At 36.8% G+C, this 23,920-nt stretch overlaps 3 protein-coding genes across 3 annotated transcripts; 2 read left to right on the top strand and 1 right to left on the bottom strand.

The window, feature by feature from the left end:
* Positions 1–66: 66 nt before the first annotated feature.
* LOC137027218 (phenazine biosynthesis-like domain-containing protein 2) lies at positions 67–3,469 on the bottom strand. The gene is made up of 9 exons (XM_067395159.1): positions 3,165–3,469; positions 2,952–3,048; positions 2,771–2,869; positions 2,577–2,686; positions 2,428–2,457; positions 2,247–2,335; positions 1,709–1,884; positions 1,485–1,547; positions 67–1,300 (listed from the first exon to the last, which is right to left on the bottom strand). Exons 1-9 carry the CDS (start codon positions 3,246–3,248, stop codon positions 1,188–1,190), a joined length of 861 nt encoding a protein of 286 aa, XP_067251260.1. The 5' UTR covers positions 3,249–3,469; the 3' UTR covers positions 67–1,187.
* A 516-nt stretch (positions 3,470–3,985) lies between these two features.
* LOC137027210 (uncharacterized) lies at positions 3,986–17,755 on the top strand. Its single transcript, XM_067395146.1, has 9 exons — positions 3,986–4,395; positions 4,797–4,852; positions 4,975–5,037; positions 5,303–5,419; positions 5,626–5,724; positions 5,817–5,924; positions 6,554–7,079; positions 8,454–8,624; positions 13,752–17,755. The coding sequence occupies exons 2-9, from the start codon at positions 4,830–4,832 to the stop codon at positions 14,298–14,300; spliced, it is 1,656 nt and encodes a 551-aa protein (XP_067251247.1). The 5' UTR covers positions 3,986–4,395; positions 4,797–4,829; the 3' UTR covers positions 14,301–17,755.
* Positions 17,756–18,174: 419 nt separating this feature from the next.
* On the top strand, positions 18,175–23,853 carry c9h12orf43 (chromosome 9 C12orf43 homolog). Its single transcript, XM_067395166.1, has 6 exons — positions 18,175–18,461; positions 18,607–18,637; positions 18,715–18,813; positions 18,941–19,020; positions 19,171–19,261; positions 23,372–23,853. Exons 1-6 carry the CDS (start codon positions 18,368–18,370, stop codon positions 23,709–23,711), a joined length of 735 nt encoding a protein of 244 aa, XP_067251267.1. The 5' UTR covers positions 18,175–18,367; the 3' UTR covers positions 23,712–23,853.
* The last annotated feature ends 67 nt before the right edge of the window (positions 23,854–23,920 follow it).

Below are 23,920 nucleotides of genomic sequence, written 5' to 3'. Positions count from 1 at the left end.
TTCTTGAAAATGGGTAATCTTTTCAGATATGAAGGGGGTGGGTGTTCAGAGAAATAAATAAAATACATTTTATAAACTTTCTGTTTTATTCTTGACTCCACAGTAAAATCCAGTATTGTACCACAAGGTGGCAGCCAACATCACTTGAACACCAAATGATTTTAAATCCCATCTCAAAATATTTGCTCTAGGAGCAGTGGCCATTTTGAGCAAAACAACTCAACCCTCTCACATATATATATATATATTATATTATATTTCTCATTGTTTCAGGGTTGTAAACTTGACAGGGTTGAGTTTTTCACTTCATTTATGTATCATTTTAATTAAAAAATTAAGGTATTTCTTTCTGATTACTACCTGACATGTTAAGGACTAACACAAAGTCTAAATATATGTTTTATATATACATATATGTAAATATGTACCTCCAACTTGACATATTTTACTCACATGTAAACAAATATAATCTAATAAATTGCAATTAAGGCATATTGAATGTTAAAATGCCTTTCAAATATAATGTTAAGTGGGTATCATTACCCAATTTACTCTAAGTAATTTAATAAATGTAATAATAATTTAAAAGTTCAGTTTAGAGTTATATCAATATCGTTGATACTGGTCTTTGAAAGTATCAGTATCGTATCGAAAACAAAATAAGTGTCGCCCAGTAGAATATCGGAAAAGGCTCTTAACCAATCAGAATCGAGAACCTGAAAGAACTGTTGTACATTCAATGAAGCAACTCAGCGTTCCTTCATTACTATTTCTAAAGTGACGTTTCAGAATCAGTAACGGAGGTTTTGGGTTCAAACTGTTAACTTGAAATTTGAATCCGTGGCAGAAGGAAGTAGTTCCACACAAGAGAGAGACACCATTGTTGTTTCTTATTTATTTACACAATTGCGCAATTGAACTGTTGTATAAACACAATATCACACTTGTAGCCGTGCAATATGGCTGTATATCAGCACGGCTGTGATTCGGCCATAGGCAATCAGTGGATCTGAGCTAAAAAAGGCTCTCAGCCAATCAGAATCAAGAACCAGAACGAACTGTATAAATGTTATTAAATGGCACATAGCTTAGAGTGCACCATCACATTAATATAAAGTGGAAATTAAATGCACTTGATTTCAATCAAAACTATCTGCAAATTCAATGAATCGGTTGTGCAAGATTGTCTAGATTCTGAGAATTCCCTGAAGAATGATCCGGGCCTGACCGATGATGTCCAGTCGACCGTCGTCTCTCATCTCCAGCTTCAATTCACCACCACGACTGGAACACTGGTAAGCTAGAAAAACAAATATAGCGGAGATAAATGTCTTATTCTGAGTAGCTTGTTTCCTTAATGTTAGCAGAACAGTTACTCATCCTTGAAGGTTTACTTTTAAATTGTGACAGTATTTCTATTCTGTAGATTTAGATTTGTCGTGTTTGTGATGATATGATGCAGTGAAGGAAAAGGAGGCTGTTACCCATCATTTTCTTTTTCTCCAGCTTCTCCGACCAATAACCAGCAAGGACTGTATGCGCAGACCCTTTTAGAAATAAAGTTGTACTATGATGCATTGATGATTGCCAGTAAGCATTGATTTCTCTTGTGCATATCCAGTGAAGCCCATCATGATGGTTTAGTAATATTTATGAGTTTACACTGTATACATTTCTCATTCAAATGGCTTTTGAATGTTCTGCTCACCAGTGACCGGATCTTCAGGGACACCAACCCAGGGTGAGAAGACACGGGAGTAGAAGTCATATCCAGACTGAGTGGTCTGTGTTCCTTTCAAAGTAACGATGAGACTTTTAATCTTACCAGTGGTCTCATTTCTCACAAGAGTCTCTGCCTCTGGCCTCAAAGACATAAGATCAGACCTGCCAACAATGAAGAATAAACAACACTGCAGAATGCTTAGCATACTTTGGCCTGGTTTCACAGACAGGGCTTAGATTAAGCCAGGGTTAGGCCTTAGTTTTAACCTACAATGGCAGTGACATCTTTTAAGATATGTCAGTGAAAGTTGCTTTCAGTTCAAACACTTCAAACATGCATTTCAGTCTGGGACTGCTTGAGCCTTGTCTGTGAAGCCGGGGGTGTCACATAGAATTTGCAATAGTTTATCCATTTTTCTAGGCAAAAAGCTGTTTTCATATTTAATAATGATTTAATGCACACAAATACAATGCCATTTCCATTATAATTTTCTTTGTGAACATTTAGAAATGTCCAGCAGTACCTGTTGCATGTGTCAGCTAGACGAATCATTAGATTTTTAATGGCTGGACTGTAGCACACATCCTGAATGGGTAAGTCTCCAACAGCAGCCTGAAAATGTTAGGCCAAATGGTAACATAAAATAGTTTCTGCTTGTGTTATTCTAAAAAATAAAAAAATAGACTTCAAACTGGCAGTTTTACCTTCAAAAGTTCCTTGATTTCATGTTGGTCCTGCAAATGAAACATTCAAAACTCAAATTCGGACCAAAAGCAAATACTAATTGATTGATCAAAAGTGTCCATTTTAGTTTAGCTGAAGAAAGCGTCTACGAGATGTCTTTTGGTCATACCTGGGGCTTTGGTTTGTTTAAGGGGAAGTCCATTATTAGATATTCTTCATGCTGGCGCACATTAAGCTCTCCGCTCATAGTCTCAAACACCACAACAGGGTTGACATTCTCTGTGTGATGATATTGTACTTTTAGAGTGTTCACCAGTCCATTGTTTTTGGTAAAAGCTTAATGTCAGGATGAGCGTTTCTTACTTTTAAGGTCAAAGAGCACTGCTGCTGAGGCCAGGGTTGCATGTCCACATAGTGGATACTCACTTTTGGGCGTAAACCAGCGTAACCCAAACCTTGCACCTTTCAAAGTACATCAAATCCAAAATGAAAATAAGTGTTGTTTGAGTAGCCCATTTCAACATGCTTCTCAGCAGCAAAATACCTGAGGTAAAATCCATAGACTTCCGTTTTATGATGAAAGCAGTGTCTGATAAATTCATCTCAGCAGCAATGCTTTGATAAATATCATCTTGCAGCTCCTAAATGTATTACAGAGAAACATTTTATAGCGAGCTAAGACATTTATAATTTCTTACCATGAATAACTAATAGTCAACGTATTTAGAAGACTTTCTTGTGATCGTGTAATACTTACATTCTCAATAAGACATACTGCAGCAGGATTGCCTTTGAAAGGTACATTGGTAAAAGCATCAACAGTAAATATTGGAATTTCCATTGTCGGGCAAATTCGCTCTTTGTCTCTTCAGTTCTGGTCTCAAAGTTCCAGGTCTCCGGATATTTAACTTTACTGAACATGCAATAAAGTTGAGATGACAGCTGTTAATCTGACTCATTCAATGTAAAATCTTCTAATTTGTTTTTGCTTTACACCCAATGGGCGCCTTTCTTTTTGCTCCACCTCATGGAACCATTGCCTAAAACTGCACCAGTTTCCGCCCACCAATATCTGGTTGGAAGAGACAAAAATAGACCTACACACAGTAGTATTGGTCTGTCAGTGGCGTAACGGATGTAGCATATTGTGGGCAATTTTTGATGCGATCGACCCGAGTTCGAATCCGCCTTTTGCCGAACTCGTTCTTCCCCCTTTTCCCATCGCATATCAAATTGGAAAGGCATTTATTTTCAATAAATACGTAGAAAATATGTGAAAATTGGAATAAAAATGCCTAACAGTTGTTAAATAATAAAGTTTTTTTTAATCGGGTAGGGTTAGGGGTACTAATCTAACTACTATTTACATTTATTGCAAATAAAATACTGCTATTTTTACATAATGTAAATAGAATCTACCGCTATTTGCACTTAGTGTAAGTAAAATATATTAAATTAAATATAATTAGCCTACACAAGTTAATATTTGTATAAATCAGAATAATTTTACCTTTCAGATTAATCTCTTACTGGTGTTCAGTTTTTGTCATCGGTTATTCAGTTATTATAAATAAAATTTTAAATACAATAGTTTATTTAGTGTTTTGCATTAACCTATAGCTACCAAAAGTCATTTTGCAAAAGTTTATCCAGGTGGGCTTCTTACACCCCTCTTTTAATATTTGACATTTTGTGCAATGACAACTAAATTAGCAAAAGTTTCCATTTATTTCCTATAATAACACGTTGGCTGACGTAGCCTATCGTCATCCTGCACATGTTAAACTTGTATCTATAGGCTATATGCTAACAATTTGAAAGTAAATCCATCTTCCCCCTATCTTATTCTAAACAAGTGTGTAGCGTAAAAAAAAAAAAAAAAAAAAAAGGAAACGTATCAATTGTCTGGTAGGCCTATGCCAAGATACCCAGCTTAAATATTTGACAAGCCATGCTGATCGCACCATGCTGAAGAATAAATTTGTTTGGTAGGTTTGATCTTTGTTGATTTGTTTGTTGAGGTATGTTTGCTGGTTTTAGAGGGGTGTTGGGCGCTTTTCGGTAGGCTAGCTTGGATATTATCTGGGAAACCAGCTCACAGAAGCAATAGCTAAATAAACAATGTTTGTTGTTTTACTGAGGAGGGCGGATAGGTGACAATTACGTGGAAATTAATTTTGACTGAAGTGAAAACGATTTGCAAGACTGAAAATTTCATTAGCTATTGTAAATATAAGCTAAACACATTAAAACATAGGCTATTACCATTCTTTCACGACCCACATTCTTGCTTAATCTTTACGGGTTTCAATGTGAAAAGCACTTAAGTTTCGATTTCTGCAGAAATGGAAGAGCTCATGTTTGCGTGCCTCTCTTTGTATTCTCACAGGTCTCGAGTTGTCTTCGCTTAAAGGACATTACAATGAGTCTTAACGACCCACTAAGGTGCACAAAGTTCTGTTTATGAGTTTTTATCACTGTGTTTTGAAACGAATAACAGTTCTTGACGTGTTTAGCTAATATTTATCATTGAAACTGACTACAAATCATACTGTGTTTATTTCAAGCCAACCCGAGAAAGGAATATCAGAGTCTGAACGCACTGCCAAAAAACATGCCAAAAATAAAAGGTAAACCAAAGTTAATCGTTTCATTTATGTATAAGGAAAGCTAAAATCTAGCATGTGCCCAAACAACCATTTTTGGCGCAAAAAACACACAACCCAATAGAAGTGGCTGTGAACCTTTCAAAGGGCAAAATCAGAGCCTTTTAAATCAGGATTTGTGCCGTATTTGCTTATATAGAGGATACTATTGAAATTACATTTATTAGTTTATTAAAACATGTTTTTTCATACAGTTATGTTTCACATGACCTTCTCACTCACGTTTTAGACAAAAGTCAAAGAGAGCAGCTTCTCCTACATCCAGCTATCTGTCAATGAGGACAGACTGGTCAATAGATCCACCAACCAACTTCAAAGACGGAGAGACATTTCCATTGCACTCAAGGTGAATTTTATCTGTAATACAAAAATGAAAGCAAATTTTATTCTGTTATTATGTTTCCAATAACTATATAAAATATAAAAATAACAAGAATCTAAAACAATAATTTTAAAAAATAATACAAAATCGTTCTTTTTTATAAGACAAAGCACCAATTTCTAATCAAACACACACAATGCCATGCGCCAACACTATATTTAAAATGACAGGATTAAGAGAAAAAGAGAGACTTCACCAGTCGCCAGTTATATTTCACTGAAAAGTGATAACCCAATGAATGTTTCAGAAGGCAACGATTACGAATTAAGGTGAGGACATTTGTCATATTTGAACTAAAATCCTTAATAACTTTTTACTATTACTGTAATAAAAATAAGTACATGACATTGTTTTCTTACAGAGTAAGAGCAGCTTCTCCTACACCCACCTATTTGTCTTTGAAGACAGACTGGTCAATAGATCCACCAACCAACTTCAAAACTGAAGAAACTTTCCCATTGGATCCAAGGTGAAGTTATTCTTACTTACATTTATTTTGTGACGCTGTGAGAACTGACGCTAGTGATAACGAGCATCAGCTGCGAGTCGCACCGGCCTCGAGTCTCTCACGGAGGAGCGACGACAGTGAAAGACGAGAGAGGACCAGGCCTGGACTTTTTATTTTATGTTTTATTATGTTTGTGTGGCCGGCAGATGTCCGTGAGGGTCTGCTGGCATTACTTTCGTTTTGTTCTTTGTTTATTTTATTATTAAAGTTATGGTTTAAACATTCGCCGGTTTCCCCCCGTATATACGAACTGTGTTACATTTATTAATATAAAAATTAGTTTAAAACTCAGCATTAAAGAGATAGATCACTCATTCTTTACTCACCCTAATGCTATCCCCCATATGACTTTCTTTCTTCAGACAAACACAAAGATTTTTAGGAAAATAATCAATCTCTGTGAGTCGATATAATGCAAGTTACAAATTTCATTTGTGTTTATCTAAAGAAAGAAAGTCATACACATCAGGGATGGCACGAATGTGAGTAAATGATGAAATTTTTTGGTGAAATATGACTTTAAGCAATGTGACAGCAGCGTACAGAAAAGTTTCATTTAGATAATGACTTTAATTTTTTTTGACTTCTAGACTGCTGACAGATCAACACTTAAGGTGTCCATTGTGCAAATCGATGTTGAAGGATCCAGTGTCCATCCCCTGTGGCCACAATTACTGCAGCGCTTGTATTAATGCATTCTGGGACAACTGTGTAGGAGAATATGCTTGTCCACACTGTAGTAAAGCATCAGAAACACGTCCAGTGCTGAACACAAATGCAGCTCTGGCTGAGGTGGTTAAAAACCTGCAGCAGGCAGGCTTCAGTCCAGCCCTTCCACCACAATCCTATGCCGGACCAGAAGATGTGGCCTGTGATTTATGCTCTGAGCGCAGATTGAAATCGGTGAAGTCTTGCACGACCTGTGGCTTGTCCCTCTGTGAGACTCATGTCAGGCAACATTACACAGTACCAGCACTACAGAAACACACACTGTGTGACGTGACTGGAGACATTAAGACGAGACCCTCGCAGCAGCTTCAGACCTCAGACAACAGCTTCAACAGCACTGCCAGCGGACAACAGCATCATACAGATAAAACTCAAGACATTATAAAGGTTTGGTATCCTAATAAAATTTTGTGATATATAAAACAATGCAGCAAATTTGAATGTTACTAAATAAATAATGCATACTTTATTACAGTTGTCATGAAATGGAAGTTGCAATAGTCTTTTCTTCCCTATTGTGACGTGTGGTGAAGCCAAGGCCACATTTACATTACATGGTTTAGGTGACCCAATTCCGATTTTTTTCCTCCCACGTGGCACAGACATGACCCACAAATTTGTAAGCAATAAAAAATCACATGGATTCCAATATATTCAGATCAGTTTCAGGCCTCATTCATGTGGCCTGAATAAATCTGATGAATCGGATACATGCACATGCGTCTGCCATGTATTTGGACAGATGAGATATTCCCCTGTTAATGCGAGTTGTACATCACTGAAAAATTGTGTTCTTTCTAAAAAAAAAAATGTGTGTATGTTGACATAGTTTCTTCATGTGTGTCAGTTAGCCTAAATAGGTTCACCTGTTAATCATTTTATTGATCAGTTTGGTCTGTCTATTTAAAGGATTAGTCCACTTTTAAAGAAACTTTTCCTGATAATTTACTCACCCCCATGTCATCCAAGATGTTCATGTCTTTCTTTCGTCATTCGAAAAGATATTAAGGTTTTTGATGGAAACATTCCTGGACTTTTCACCTTATAGTGGACTTCAATGGACTCCAGATGGTTGAAGGTCAAAATTACAGTTTCAGTGCAGCTTCAAAGGGCTTTAAACGATAACAGATGAGGAATAAGGGTCTTATCTAGTGAAACGATTGGTCATTTTCGAAAAAAAAATACAACTGTATATGCTTTATAAACACAAAATATTGCCTTGAACGTACTTCCGCTTTCAGCATTCTTCAAAGCGCTTATGGCCTACGCCTTTCCTATTCTACTTATGAAAAAAAACGAAACTGGCGCCGTGTTCGTTCTGTAAGTAGGAAAGGTGTAGGACATACAGCATAAGCGTTTTGAAGAATGCTGAAAGCGGAAGTACGTTCAAGGCGATATTTTGTGTTTATAAAGCATATACAGTTGTATTTTTTCAGAAAATAACCGATCGTTTCACCCTTATTCCTCGTCTGGTATCTTTTAAAGCCCTTTGAAGCTGCACTGAAACTAATTTTGACCATCAACCGTTTGGAGGCCATTGAAGTCCACTATAAGGAGAATAATCATGGAATGTTTTCATTAAAAACCTTAATTTCTTTTCGACTGACAAAAGATGACTGACATCTTGGATGACATGGGGGTGAGTAAATTATCAGGAAAAGTTTCTTTAAAAGTAGACTAATCCTTTAAGCTCTGTGTTTCCTTCAGTTCTTTGTCAGTTCTCGTTGCATAATGTTTGGTTGTTCTGTTCATGCTTTCTAGTATCCTGAGATCTGTGATGCCCCCAAAGCCACCACCCTAGTGCTGGATGAGCCTGTGCCCACCGCAGGCACGGAGCATGACCCCGCCATGATACCAGCTGCAGTGAGGAAAGAGACTGAGACTGAGACGGAGATTGTCCCGGAGTCCGAACCTGAAAATAAGTCTAACCAGGTACGTGAGCCGGCCACATCATCAGTCCCTGAGGGGAATTTGGTGGAGTTTGAGGGGATGGAGTGTAGCAATGTCGTTCATGAACGATTCATTCATTTTGAACAAATCTTTAATATGACTCGTGAACAATGAGTTGTCTCAGAGAGTGAATAGCTTATTTTGTGTTGACTGCGCATGCGCAACATCCCATAGGTTCTGTACAGGAAACAGAAATTATTAGTTCACCTCTCGAGTCTTTGGCTGCGTCCAAAAACTGGAAAATTCTGCCTTCTGAGGACACATTTCAAGGAAGTAAGGCACGTTCGAATCCAATGTTAGCTTCACTTCCTGTCTCATGAGATACCTTCATCTGATCAATTTTTGAAGGAAGCATAGATGTATCCTTAGCTGCCTTTGATATCCCACAATCCTGTGATTTCCATTCTGTGACAGTTGAGCTAGAAAAATAAAGATGGCGTCCGAAAGTTGCGTTTGCTGCTCATTTTGTGTATAAATGTATGATTTTGACCAACATATTTCAATTTTGATATAATTTCTATCGAGAAATTACTACTGTAGTAATTAAATATTTGTTTAGTTCTCACCAAAGCTCACGCTATATTGCTGTAGATCACTAAACTGTTACACTGCCTCAGAAGTCTGTCCGAAATCAATTTCGTGAGGTGCCTTCATGCATAAACGATGCCAAGTCATTCTCTTATAAGACCGTGAGGCAGCAAGACAGCTACCTAGGTTTTCAGACGCAGCCTTCGGGTTTGAGTTGTTAGTTCATCAAGTCCCAGCCCATAGGCAAGGCTATGTAGTCTGTACTGGAATCAGAAATGAGTAGGTCACCTCTTGAGTCCTCGGGTTCGAGTCATTCGTTCATCTTGTCACAGCCCCATAGGCTGAATGCAGTAACAGAAATGATTAGTTCACCTCTCAAGTCTTTGGTTCTGAGTCCTTTGTTCTTTTTGTTATTATAGTGCCACCAAGTCCCACCACTTTTTTTGTGCATCCTCAGAGTGCCCCCATTCATAAGCATGTCAAATTTAGTGAAAATATCTAATTTTGTTTAGGAGTTATAGACATTTATTTGTATGAACACATACAAAATGACCCAAACCTGACTTTAGCCTTATTCAGACAGTAGTAGTTTTACAGGGGGGCATTAGAGAAATTTGCATTTCACAGATGTACTTTGAGATTTAATCCCATACCCAACCTACTGTTTTTCGGAAAACTCAGTTGTCCTCTGAGAAATCTAATCCCGTCCAAATGGGTATGTCTTTGATTGCTGATATTGTATTATACTAGCTCTTCACCTCATGACCTTTTTACCTACATGAGCTACCGTATGTGCACAAATCGTCTGTATACTTTCATATAATTTCAATATGAATAGTATCCGATGAAAGAATAAATGATAAAACTAACAAATAGAGCTGAATTGCGGAAATTGTTAACAGTTTCTAAGATATTCGCAAATGTTTTTTAATTGCTAAATCACCACTTTGCACTAGCCATAAGGTGAAACCTAGCATGTTTGGTATCGTTAGACTCGGCAAGGATTCTGGAATCCAAGGAGATGACTCCTTGGAAAATATGATAACATGAAAATAAGTCAACCACAACCAAAGTTATGAGCATGTAAAAGATTTTTTTCACCACTAGGTGTCGCTGATCCGAAACTTCTCAGACTCCTTCAGGGCATTGTGCCGATGACTCATTCCAAGGTCCAGATTTACTAACAGCTTGCGCCAGCGCGAACCCTTTTTTGGTGTTAAAAAACTACTTTCGTGATTTACTAAAGACACGCAGTGCAAAATTAGCGCTGAAAAGGCATGGACTGAGTTGTTTTTGCAGCTGATCTTATTGCATATGCATTTGTAGGAGTGCAAAATTTATGGGAGGAGAGTATTTATATGAATCCCGCAGTGTGATTTACTAAAGTTTACGCTAGTCAATTTACTGGTATTTGCGCAATTTTATTTTAACACCCCAAAAAAATCATGTCTTAACCCATTTTGCAACATGGCTGCAATTGTTGCTGCTAGGAGGAGACACCGCAGAGGACAGAGAGCACGTGGTAGAAGGGAGAAAATATTTTCCACTCATATTAATTTCTTTGGAATGCCAGAGGAAGACGTTATCCATATATTAGATGTAACAAGTTGCGTCTGTGCCGACCCACACCTGATGAGAGCATCAGCTCTGCTTATTTGCAACCCAGTGCTAATTTGCACTGCTCTTGGTAGATTGTGTTGGTCATTATGTAAATGATTTGACTGCATCTGTGTTCTTTAATTTGCACGTCAGCAGTAGATCACGCGCAAAACTTGCCACTCCCATTGGGGCATTTGTGGAAGTTCCATTCTCATGCTAATTTGCCCCGTTTAGTAAATCTGGCCCCAAGTTTCGTAATGATATGTTCATGCGTTCGTAAAATACAGCATTTTACTACAAAATTAAAAATGGCAGACGTCTAAAACGGCAAATATGGATCAATTGGATATCATTCGACTTGGCATTTTTATGATTTTTGGACAAACCGTTTAGAAGTTTTAAGCAAAAAAGCCAATTTTTGCAACTCTGGACCACTAGGTGGCGCTGCACCGAAACACAGCATGTAACATCAGGTTTGTGCCAAAACACTGCATGTAATGTCATGCTTGTGATGAAATGAACCAAGTTTGGTCTCAATACGATAAAGTGTTGAAGAGATAGAGCATGTCTATTTTCACAAAGATACGGACAATTCTTTTGCGCAAAAATGGTTTGATAAATCAACTTAAGTTCCACAACATTTTGTCGGCATAGTCTGAAGATGAAAAAGTAGGTTTTTTCGGAAAATTCAAAATTTTCATGATGGATAATGATGTCATGCAATTGAATCGTCTTGATTATTTTTTTTTTTTAGCATAAAATATAAGTGCGATACGCAAAAACGTCAAAAAAAAAAAAGGTTTGCAACCAGGGCATGCGCAGAAAGACTCGGAGGCGGAGTCGCGGTATCAAACTTCCGCCCAGACGTCTGCGTCATCATTGATGTATTTTAAATAGGCTATATAAATTATACGTAATTTAAAATTCTACCTATAAAATAATAGGCTGTTCTTTTTTTAGAGCAATAATATTTTTGAAACAGCAAATTCAGTAGATGAACTCAATATAATATCCCTCTAGAAACTCTAAAATGTCAGAAACAGTCCTGCCATTTTAAATAAAATGTTTAAACTAACGTTACAGGAGATCGATTGCTGTAGACAGTGCTCTATAATTAATTAGAGTAGGCTATCATTAGTTTTATCCTGCTAATTATTATTTTATACCCATAAAATAATTATAACTGCCAGATAACGATCACCTGTTTTTGTTTCCGTCATGGCTAACGTTAGGCATGTTATCTTAACTAATAACATTTATTAATTAGCTTATGAAGCCCACATTTAATGTTACCGAGAAAAGCTCAGATATCCATCAGATCCTGTATGTCAGTTAGTACAGTTTACTGCTGAACAGCTCATTTTGTCGGTGTGAAATAACACAGGAATTGAAAATTAATAGTTATTTATTTATCTTCAATCCCCCCTCGAAGCTCCGACAGTCCTCAGAGAAGCTGTCAATCAACTGTGAGTCACGACGATACGCCCCGTTTCTATAGCACCAAATTGCTAGCTAAAATCAAACTTATCACAAAAACGAACAATTGAATATATATCAGCTTGATAACAACTACCTTAAATGACCAAAACCATCTTTCGGAAAATTTTATTTGAAGCATAACTTATTTTTTTGTTTTAACCTAAGTCTCATTCGTCTGCATTGAGAGGGCGGGGTTTATGACCTGTACTGCATCCAGCCTCCAGGGGGCGATCAAAGAGCCCGCAGCTTCACTTTTCAGGACGTATGAGGCACACCCGGTTCAGACCAAGCGTGCCTGAAAAGTAAAGCCAAAGTGTCTCAATTGCCCCCAGGTGGCTGGATGCAGTATAGGTCATAAACCCCACCCTCTCCATGTAATGTAATGGGACGCAAGACAAACTAAACAATTGAATTACACATCAATTTTTTTTTTCCAAAGACAATTTCTGTCATTTTAGGCAGTTTTTATCACGCTGGAGTTAGTTCAAGTGTTCATTCTTTAAATAAATTTGGTTTTAGTTAGGTATTTGATGCTATAAAAATGGGGTTGAGACGTCACGATTGACAGCTGAAGACTTTTTTCTGGATCTTTGTGAGGTGACTGGAGCTTTAACTTTAATTACTACATTTTCATAACTGTTTATTTCACACCAAAATAATGAGTTGATCTGAGTTTTGGCGGGACCTTGATGTCACGGCTCCACTTCATGCTTCAAGTTCACTATGCGCAGACTGGAGACTCAAGAAGAAGAACGTCAATGGATACAATAGGTGCCTATGCACCTTCAATGCTTGGCACCTAATTACCGTTGTTTTCTGGTAGCCCTATATATCTGTTTAATTCAATTGTGCACTGCAAACATCCATTACCGCTTTAACTTATCCATGCTGGCAAATAGGCTAATCATGGTTCCACCCCACATTAATTATATAAAAAATTAAAATAGAACGGCCATTCAAAACCCAAGGTTCAACCACATTGCATAGTAAAGAGATCAACAGAATCATTTTGGGCTGGGATTAATGTAAACGGTACCAGTGGTGTCTAAAGTGAATGTAAATAGGTGGGACAAACAATCGGATAAGGTCAGAAGATCAGATCTGTGCATCAAGGCTTGCAGTGTTAACACAGCCTAAAATGAAATCCAGCTCTCCCTCTCTGGCTCTGCAGTGAAATGTCTTCTCGAACAAGAAAAAATGTAGGGCAGGATTTGATTTTGTCCATCAGGAACTGATTGGATGGTTGTGGTTTGCTATTGCTTTGATGTCATGTGAGTGACGGGTTGTCCCACCCTCAAGTCAGTAAACAGACCATCAGAGAAGAGAACAGATATTGCTGCAAGAGGGAGGGGAAGTTATTTTATTTAAAAATTACGAGGACACATGAATTAAAACAATAATGATGTGCACTCATAAATACTGCAATATACCATAAAAAATAAGAATTGTCAATTTTGATTTCATTGTCACTTTAATTTGCTCGATGTATTTTTCTTTTTGTAGGAGACGTCAGTCGCCACCAAGCTTCAGACACGTCTAAAAAGATCTGCAAAAACCTTCAGACCTAAAAAAAAAGAAAAAAAAGAAAATGTTAAAAGTCTTGCGCTTATTTGCTCCACACTACAGCAAGAGGTTTCAGGGCTTAAAGAAAAACTCTCAAATTTAGAGACGAAGAATACAAAGACAGAAAAATATGTAGATGAAGAGGATTATGACTATGATAAGGAAGAAGAAGAAGATGATGATGAGGAGGATTATGACTATGGAGATGAAGATAAAGAAGATGATGATGAGGAGGAGGAAGATGAAGAATATGAGCTGGACGATTATGGTGATGACAATGAGGACTATAGTGAGAAAGATTTTGATGCAGAGAGTGATGAAGAAGAGGAGGATGATGAAGATAGTTTTGATGATGAGGATGGATACAAAGATGATTATGATTGGGAGAAAGATGATTGGAAAGAGAATGAAGATGAGGAAGACTATGATGATGACAACAATTCTGAAGAAGATAGCGATGAGGATTTGTATGATGATAATGTATGTTAACCTCTGCTAACAGTGACTGTTGCTGCATATTTACAACAAGGTCAAGTAGTAGAAGTACATACATTTTCTTAATTATCTTTCTGCAAAGACATTTCAAAGCATTTGAGTGGGAAATAATTACAGTTAAAACAGCCAATACTTGTTTTTACTATACATTTGAGCAGTTTTGGGAAAGTTAATTTTAAAAGTAATGCGTCAGTTACTTTTTTATGGAAAGTAATGTGTTATGTTACTTTTGAATGACTTTTTGTCACTGGTCTAGGCTTGCTTGTTTGTTTTTATAACAAAAAAAGTTCTATTTTCAGCAAATGTAAAGGTCCTTTCACACCAGAAGTGAAATGAATAAGCCTCAGGCTGAAGGAAATGCAAATTCACACCTGTACAGTAAAGAGTGTAGCTCAAACAAACCTTTCAGCTGTGCTGCCATTATTACTGAAGATTTCTCTCAACATGGGAACAGGAGAGCTGTCAGTCAGTAAATAACTTGGAATACTTATTTAAAATAGTAACTCCGATATTTTGTTGTAAAATTTACTTTACACATTATTCGAAAAAAGTAATCTGTAACTCTACTTGTTATGCATTACCCTCAACACTGATTGTTAATAATATTTCAAGATGAACATATACTGGACTGAAGTTTGCTTGATTATCCCTCACATCTTTTTTTTTTTTTTTAATTAATTATTTTTTTTTTTAGAAAAAAAATCATGTTAAATGTGAGTATCAAATATAATGCATCAGGCTCTTGAGGAACGTACATCTCATCATTTTAGTGCATTTCATTGCATGTTTTGCCTCCACAATAAAACTATACAGAACTTTGATCATACTAAGCATTTTAAATATCATACTAAGTCATATTATTGGAAGATATGCATATATATTGGAAGAATGACAACTGATATTTATATGCATTTTATGTAGGCTATGTAGCCTGCAATGCGGTTGTGAAGATCTCATCGATTTACATTACAAGCTTTCAGACTTTTTTGGCTATATAAATATCAGCAACTGCACCAAAATTGCATATTTACGCATTGAGCTCCATATTGTTCTATATCATACTATATGAACCATAAAAGTCTGAAGCATCAAATATGATATTAAACGAAAAACATATGCAAACTTTTTTAGAAGTTTATTTAGGGTGTCTAAAGGTTAAATAAACTGTCCATTTAAAAAATAAAAAATAAATAAAATAAAAGATTTTTCAATTCATATGTCAAGCTTTACATGGTACTAACCCAGTAAATTCTGCAATAAAATCTTTTTTTTTTTCAGCTAATTTTAAAACGGCCTAATTTAAGATTTAAGAGAGCAATTGAAAAACATACAAAGTTTTAAAATTGGTATGTTGGAAAATAATTCTTCACTTAAAGGGATAGTTCACCCAAAAATGAAAATTCTGTCATTAATTACTCACCATCATGTCTTTCCAAAACCATAAGACTTTCGTTCATCTTCGGAACACAAATGAAGATCTTTTTGATGAAATCTGAGAGCTTTCTGTCCCTCCATAGACAGCTACATGACTACCATTTTGATGCCTTAAAAAATTCATAAAGAGATTGTAAAACTAATCCATATGTACTGAGCTGTTTAGTCCAAATTTTCTGAAGAGACTTGAATGCTTTATGAACAGATTTAATTTTATTCACATCACTGGCGTAGCCATGGGTGAGCTGGTGCCAGTGTTGCCAAGTCCGTGGTTTTGGGCTACTTTTACACTGTTGCCGCAGGTTGTTTTTCATGTCCACGGGTTGAATTGACCCCAAATAACGTATTTAGCCCCTGAAATGCGAATTTTACCAGGGGATCCCTGCCAAAAATGCGGATTTTACCCCCTGGAAAGTGATTTTTATCATGGGACCCCCCCTGAAATGGGATTGGGCTAGTTTTGAGGAGCAATTGGGCAGGTTTTGTTGTAAAAACCTGGCAACCCTGGCCAGTGCCACCCACAGCTGGCACATCTAAAAATAGGTCCAGGTGAAATTGCAAGCACAATAAACCTCACAAGAATCGAAAATGGTCTACTTTCCCATAGACTGGAGTGAGACCATAGATGTCTCTCGATGTGTTGCGATGTTTCTTGGTGCTCTGTGGCATGTCAGATCGCTGTAGCGCTTCAGTTCAAGCAGAGCACACGTAAACCAACCATCTCTTCCACTTTACTATACAAACATGAAATAAACAACAGCCACCATTTAAATATTTAGGCCAATATTAAAACTAATAGAAACATAGTTATGTAATTAAAAATCTATTATAACGTTATTATTAAAACTTCCTAATGTGTAATTTATATGCAAATAGCTTACAAATAAATTAATATGAACTTTTACAATTATAATGATGTACGTACCAGCTGTGGTTCTCTTACTTTACAGCATTGGGAGATATTTTTTTCTTTGAGGAAATTTGCCATGTACTGCCCAAAATTAATCAATAATGAATTGAAGGTAATCAAATCGCAAGCTTCTGAAATCCAATGGTGAAATTTGTGTCAATGCCCAACCCTATAATGTCAATAAATGTTTTTTGTTTTTGTTTTTTTTACTTGAAGCAAATGTTGTCTTTTTTCCATTTATTTTATTTTCAGAGTGCACTAGAATGCTTCATTTACATGTTAAAGGTGCTAAAGAGGATGTTTTGTTTTATACATTTTTGCAATATTACTTGAAACTGTCTTTACTAACTGATAAAAGACTATTTATTAGGTGCACTGAAAGTAATAATATTAATATACATCATCTGTGCACGAGGTAGGGCCTTAAAAACATCAGCCAATCGTTTGCATGATCATCGCGTAAACTATTGGCCCTCTGGCTTGTGAGAGACGTGCGCGCTCCAGTAACTTTCCACACTCCACAGGCGCCGCCTGCAATGTTTTTGTTAAGAGTAACAACTGCAGATTATGAGTTACCTGCGGTGAGTCTGACATGATGAATCCACTAACAAAACACAGCGAATGCCGGTGGTGAACAAACACTCCAATACTTGTGCACGAGTTTTGGGAGGCATTCCTCGAAATGAGCTGGGAAGGAGGGGGGTTGTTCTTATGCATGCGCTCATTTCAAAAACTCACTAACAGTCTTTGGTTGGTTTCTCAGGCGTCGAAAACATCCTCTGTAGCACCTTTAAAATCACAAAAAATTTCTCATAGCAAACATAAACAGAAGTTGCTTGACGCATGAGAACAAAACTCTTGCTGAAGCTCAAACGTGCTGTGTAACACAAGAATGAACCTCATTGGTTCTCGCACATCAAGGAAACATGCTTGAGCTTCTGTTTACCACAACTGATGTGTGATTTGATGAATATTTATATGTGAATAAATGCCTAAATTCAATCTGTTCATCAGATAAATCGATTGTGTCTCTTCAGAAAATTTTTGACTAAACCACGCAATTCATATGGATTCATTTACAATCTCTTTATGAACTTTTTTGAAACATCAAAGTGGTATGGCTGGAGACAGAAAGCTCTGAGACTTCATTAAAATATCTTCATTTGTGTTCTGAAGATGAATGAAAGTTTGGAACGACATGAGGGTGAGTAATTAATGACAGAATATTAATTTTTGGGTGAACTATCCCATTAATCTCAAACAACTCTTCTGTGCACTGACCTTGAATCAGCAACTATGGTATTGAGGGACAAAAAAAAAAAAAAAACACAGAACAGAAAAGCTTAAGTAAGTTTATAATGTTTAACTGTGAATACTTTAAGATGTTGATTGTTTCTGTGTCTTGGCAGGTCAATGTATTACCCGTCCCTCCACATATTACGTTTACTGTTTTAGCTCCATTACAGCAGGGGGCAGTAAAACACATTATGCTTAATGCTGCAACCAGTCCTGAACGTTTTTGTTCGTCTTGACCATGGTTTTGAGAACATGTGAAACTAAAGCTCGTGTGGCATTTTTTTCATGAATGTGTTAAGTTAAAGTGGATAATCAGTAACTTTTTAAACATCTCTCCCGAAATGCTGCACCACTGCCTACGTTATTGTCTGTCGGTTTAACTGCGTTTATGCATTAATTAAAACACTGATAAAGCTCGAGGATGTCTGAAAGCAGCAGTGAAGATGAAAACTCGGCAAGACTGAAAGAAGCTGTCTGGCACTTTGGACCACATGATGCCAAGATCAATGGAAAAGGTTCCGTTTTATAGAGATATTTATTTTTCGAGATGTTTACAATCAATAGTATGAGATGAAATTACTTCACTAATGAATTAAGCTTTGATAGATATTACATGGATATCTCAGGACTAACTCTGCTGCTTTTATCCAATTCACACAGATGCAGAAAACAACGGCAGACCAAGTCGTAGGTGAGTCAGTATTTAAACAGCTTTGAGATAGATTCAGTGGTTATTTTGTCATGAGTTTGGTTAACTTTGTTACACAGAGTCGATGTTTCAAAGCATGAACATGATGGGAATGAGCTCGGGACAACACCAGAGTTTCAATCCCATGTGGCAAAAAAGTTAGGAGCCATATTGGACGGGTGAGACACTACAAACAATGTTATTTCCCATGTTCAACTTCTGAGTGTATTTTTCATTATCTTTTATTTTTAAGCTTGTCAGTATAATTTCTCTCTCACTCTTGTTTACAAACCCACTCAACTGTAGGTGTATTTCAGAAGTGTTTTCTGAGACTGTTGACTCGGAACCTGGTCAGTCCAAAAACAGAGAAGACGACAGTGAAGAAGGCAAGTTGACAATAGAGATCTTATTTACATATGTATATGTAAATTAATTGTTACAAAGTGCCAGATGAACAATAATATACATGATATCCACAAATGTCTAAGCTAAATATCTGGATTACATATAGCTGAATATTTCATGTAATTTTTTAGGTTTCCGTCTGTTCTCCACATCTGCCTCTGGAAAATGGGAGGAACAATCACCTCCTCCACCTCCTAAAAGAAGACCAATTTCCAGCTCTAGGTGAGTCCGAGTCCTGCTTATGATAGGACAATCAGGAATATATATTTTTTTAATTTATTATTATTTTTTAATAAGAATAGTTCACCCAAACTAAGGATATGGATTATAAGGATAGTTCACCCAAAATTGACAGTTCTGTCATCAGTTACTCAACCTCATTTTGTTCCAAACCCATAAGAATTTTTATTAATTTTGGAAACAAGGGATGAATTATATATTGCATGTTAGTTACATTTTTTGTCTTCAAACCCAAAATGATAATGATGACAAATGGAAGAAGCTGGGATGAATTTAGAAGTAAGAAGCAAAAGGAACAATGATATCACTTTCCCAGCTTTTGATTTTATTATTCTTAAAAGTAATCTAAAATCCATGCTGATGGTGCTTATTGAAACAGTAAGCAAAAACGTGGAGTTTAAATGCTGGCACTTAGAAGTGCAGATTCAGAAAGAACTTAAAGTGAGATAATAACATGGTCATAGAATTGTTTTAAATAATATAATTTTGTTAAATGCCCGACATAGTTTAAAACAATTGGGTTCTCCTTGGGTCCATTTAGAAAAAGCACATTTATTTTATATTACCTGAGGCCACTAAAACCTAACCGGACATGTGTGAGAGGCACTCTTCGAAATTTTGGACCTGAACCCTCTCGGGTGTCGACAATTGACGGTAGTCATTGAATTTTATAGTAGGAACAAAATACTATAGAAGTCAATGGTACCGTCAACTTTCTCGTTACCAACATTTTTCAAGAAGAAAAAAACTCTCCTTCATGTTGGTGAGTAAAGGATGACAATTTTCATTTTTCTGTGAACTATCCCTTTACTTCAGTTAACCCACTAACAAAGCGCTTCAGTTTACCGGTGTCCATTCAGCTGTTTGGCTGCAGCGTGCACAGCTCAAACAGCAATGTTGTTTAAAACAATGTTTCTGTTTTAAAAAAACATGGCATTATTAATAATAACTAGCACTTTTATTTTTCTTGTAATATTTTCAGCAACATCATGTTTTTACTAAATTAATTTCATTATTGTCTGTGCATAGGCTATTACATTTTATGTATCCATGGCATATGCATTTTGGTTCTTTATACCTCTTGTCCGATGCCTTATTTGCATTATTTAGGTATTTGATTTCTTTGTAAGGCAGTAGATTTTTTTTTTTTTTTTTTAAAGAAATTTGGCTATAAGAGTGTAAAATTAATTTTAAAAGTTAAAGGGATAGTTCACCCAAAAATGAAAATTTGATGTTTATCTGCTTACCCCAAGTGCATCCAAGATGTACGTGACTTTGTTTCTCAGTAGAACACAAATGATGATTTTTAACTCCAACCGTTGCCGTCTGTCAGTCAAATAATGGGAGTGAATGGGAACTCTATCAATAAGAGTCGAAAAAACTTAGATAGACAAATCCAAACTCGTGACGACACATTGATGTCCTAAGACATGAAACGATCGGTTTGTGCGAGAAACTGAACAGTATTTATATCATTTTTTACCTCTAAAACACCACAATGTCCAACTGCGTTCAGCATTCGCTTAGTGAGGTCTGATCGCGTTCTGACAACGGAAGTGATGTCTTGCGCGTATACTTCAATGAGTGCTAGACATTTGGATTTAGATATAGATACAACATTTGGATTCAGATATATCGGTTCTTGGCTTTCAAAGATAAAGAATTATTGGTTATTGGTGTATCCCTGTTGGAAACACAAATGAAGATATTTTTAATGAAATCTGAAAGATTTCTGTCCCTCCATTGAAAGTCTACACACCCAAAAATCTTCAGAATGTAAGAATAAATTCATATGAATCAAGCGGTTTAATCCAAGTCTTCAGAAGAGACACAAAAGCTCAACTGTACTTGTTTGATGTACGAGTTAACCCTTGCTGGTTCTTGCGGAAGCTCAAACGTGCTGGCATGATGTGAGAATGAACCACATTGTTGGCTTTTGTGTGTCAAGCAAGTACGCTTGAGCTTCCATTCACCGTATTTGAGTGTTTTATGCACATTCGCTGATCAGTGTTTATACAGTGGGTACGGAAAGTATTCAGACCCGCTTCAATTTTTCACTCTTTGTTATATTGCAGCCATTTGCTAAAATCATTTTAAGTTCATTTTTTTCCCATTAATATACACACAGCACCCCATATTGACAGAAAAACACAGAATTGTTGACATTTTTGCAGATTTATTAAAAAAGAAAAACTGAAATATCACATGGTCCTAAATATTCAGACCCTTTGCTCAGTATTTAGTAGAAGCACCCTTTTGATCTAATACAGCCATGAGTCTTTTTGGGAAAGATGCAACAAGTTTTTCATGCCTGGATTTGGGGATCCTCTGCCATTCCTCCTTGCAGATCCTCTCCAGTTCTGTCAGGTTGGATGGTAAACGTTGGTGGACAGCCATTTTTAGGTCTCTCCAGAGATGCTCAATTGGGTTTAAGTCAGGGCTCTGGCTGGGCCATTCAAGAACAGTCACGGAGTTGTTGTGAAGCCACTCCTTCGTTATTTTAGCTGTGTGTTTAGGGTCATTGTCTTGTTGGAAGGTAAACCTTCGGCCCAGTCTGAGGTCCTGAGCACTCTGGAGAAGGTTTTCGTCCAGGATATCCCTGTAATTGTACTTACCCTCGATTGCAACCAGTCGTCCTGTCCCTGCAGCTGAAAAACACCCAGACAGCATGATGCTGCCACCACCATGCTTCATTGTTGGGACTGTATTGGACAGGCGATGAGCAGTGCCTGGTTTTCTCCACACATACCGCTTAGAATTAAGGCCAAAAAGTTCCATCTTGGTCTCATCAGACCAGAGAATCTTATTTCTCACCATCTTGGAGTCCTTCAGGTGTTTTTTAGCAAACTCCATGCAGGCTTTCATGTGTCTTGCACTGTGGAGAGACTTTCGTCGGGCCACTCTGCCATAAAGCCCCGACTGGTGGAGGGCAGTGATGGTTGACTTTCTACAACTTTCTCCCATCTCCCGACTGCATCTCTGGAGCTCAGCCACAGTGATCTTTGGGTTCTTCTTTACTTCTCTCACCAAGGCTGGCCAGACGGTCAACTCTAGGAAGGGTTCTGGTCATCCCAAACACCTTCCATTTAAGGATTATGGAGGCCACTGTGCTCTTAGGAAGTGCAGTAGAATTTTTTTTGTAACCTTGGCCAGATCTGTGCCTTGCCACAATTCTGTCTCTGAGCTCTTCAGGCAGTTCCTTTGACCTCATGATTCTCATATGCTCTAACATGCACTGTGAGCTGTAAGGTCTTATATAAACAGGTGTGTGGCTTTCCTAATCAAGTCCAATCAGTATAATCAAACACAGCTGGACTCAAATGAAGGTGTAGAATCATCTCAAGGATGATCAGAAGAAATGGACAGCACCTGAGTTAAATATATGAGTGTCACAGCAAAGGGTCTGAATACTTAGGACCATGTGATATTTCAGTTTTTCTTTTTTAATAAATCTGCAAAAATGTCAACAATTCTATGTTTTTCTCTCAATATGGGGTGCTGTGTGTACATTAATGAGGAAAAAAATGAACTTAAATGATTTTAGCAAATGGCTGCAATATAACAAAGAGTGAAAAATTTAAGGGGGTCTGAATACTTTCCGTACCCACTGTATATGAATAAAATTAGGTCTCTCTCTTTAGAAGACTTGGATTAAACCGCACATTTCATCTGGATTTATTTTAAGAAGTGGAATTTTGGGTTAATAGGGGGACAGACATCTCTGCGATTTCATTAAAAATATCTGCATTGTGTTTGCAAGATGAATGAAATTCAAATGGGTTAGTAATTGATGACAGCATTTATTTATTTTTTGTTTGATCTAACACTTTAAGGCAAGTTACAGTCCAGCAGTATTATTACAGTAAAGTAACTTATGCCCAAGGAAGAATATGCTTAATTCTCATAAATGTCACAATGCAAAAGGTAGAAAAATAGCTTTTCATTGCCATTTCAATGATTAATCTTTCTGTCTGTCTGTCTGAACATAATTGATGATACTACTCATCAACAAGCCAGTATGTTTATAATAAATTTTGCATTAATGACAATCTATATAATGTTTAAAACATCTTGGTTCTTGTATTTCTGCAGTGACAGTGATAGTGACATGGAGTTGAGGCTCAGAGAAGCTGCTGTGTCTGTGTCAGACATCCTCGGCCCTTTAGCCCAAACCTTCACAGAGACGACAGACAGGAAAAGTATGGCAAACATAGAGACTCTAAAAGAGGACACAGTCACAAAGAAGACCAAGAAAAAGAAGAAAAGGAAAACATCCACAGAGGGAAGTGAGGAGAAACTTATTAATGTGTCAGAGAAACAGTCTAATGGAGATGCAACAGGAGCACAAACAACTGTGGTAGAGAATTTGACAAAGAAAAAAAGAAGAAAAAGAAAAGAAAAAAGGGCAAAAAAGCCTATGATGAATGAATGACTTCATTGTTCGATATAGTAATTGTTCTGTTAATGCTGTTTTATGAACTTCAATAGTTGACTGCAAAGTTGTTTCTTTTAGCATTTTCATGCTATAAATCCACCAAAATATCAATAAAATAGTTTATTTTGTCATTTTACCACAAAATATATTTTCTATACTTTTTTGTTTGTTTGTTTTAATCAGACTGAAATCCAGAACAATTATAC

This window comes from Chanodichthys erythropterus, chromosome 9 (genome assembly GCF_024489055.1).
Source record: "Chanodichthys erythropterus isolate Z2021 chromosome 9, ASM2448905v1, whole genome shotgun sequence".
In the NCBI taxonomy this organism is placed as follows: domain Eukaryota; kingdom Metazoa; phylum Chordata; class Actinopteri; order Cypriniformes; family Xenocyprididae; genus Chanodichthys; species Chanodichthys erythropterus.
Note: the sequence above shows the minus strand (reverse complement) of the source record. Positions and strands in the feature narration are given on the sequence as shown.

Excerpts from the sequence above, each read along its gene's own strand:
- LOC137027210 (XM_067395146.1), top strand. The coding sequence starts at position 4,830 with ATGAGTCTTAACGACCCACTAAG. Across the intron at positions 5,038-5,302 it reads AAACATGCCAAAAATAAAAG|ACAAAAGTCAAAGAGAGCAG; the intron begins GTAAACCAAAGT and ends CTCACGTTTTAG. Across the intron at positions 5,725-5,816 it reads GGCAACGATTACGAATTAAG|AGTAAGAGCAGCTTCTCCTA; the intron begins GTGAGGACATTT and ends GTTTTCTTACAG.
- c9h12orf43 (XM_067395166.1), top strand. The coding sequence starts at position 18,368 with ATGTCTGAAAGCAGCAGTGAAGATGAAAACTCGGCAAGACTGAAAGAA. Across the intron at positions 18,638-18,714 it reads AACGGCAGACCAAGTCGTAG|AGTCGATGTTTCAAAGCATG; the intron begins GTGAGTCAGTAT and ends TTTGTTACACAG. Across the intron at positions 18,814-18,940 it reads TTAGGAGCCATATTGGACGG|GTGTATTTCAGAAGTGTTTT; the intron begins GTGAGACACTAC and ends ACTCAACTGTAG.
- LOC137027218 (XM_067395159.1), bottom strand. The coding sequence starts at position 3,248 with ATGGAAATTCCAATATTTACTGTTGATGCTTTTACCAATGTACCTTTC. Across the intron at positions 2,870-2,951 it reads GTCTATGGATTTTACCTCAG|GTGCAAGGTTTGGGTTACGC; the intron begins GTATTTTGCTGC and ends GTACTTTGAAAG. Across the intron at positions 1,548-1,708 it reads CCCTGAAGATCCGGTCACTG|GGTCTGCGCATACAGTCCTT; the intron begins GTGAGCAGAACA and ends TATTTCTAAAAG.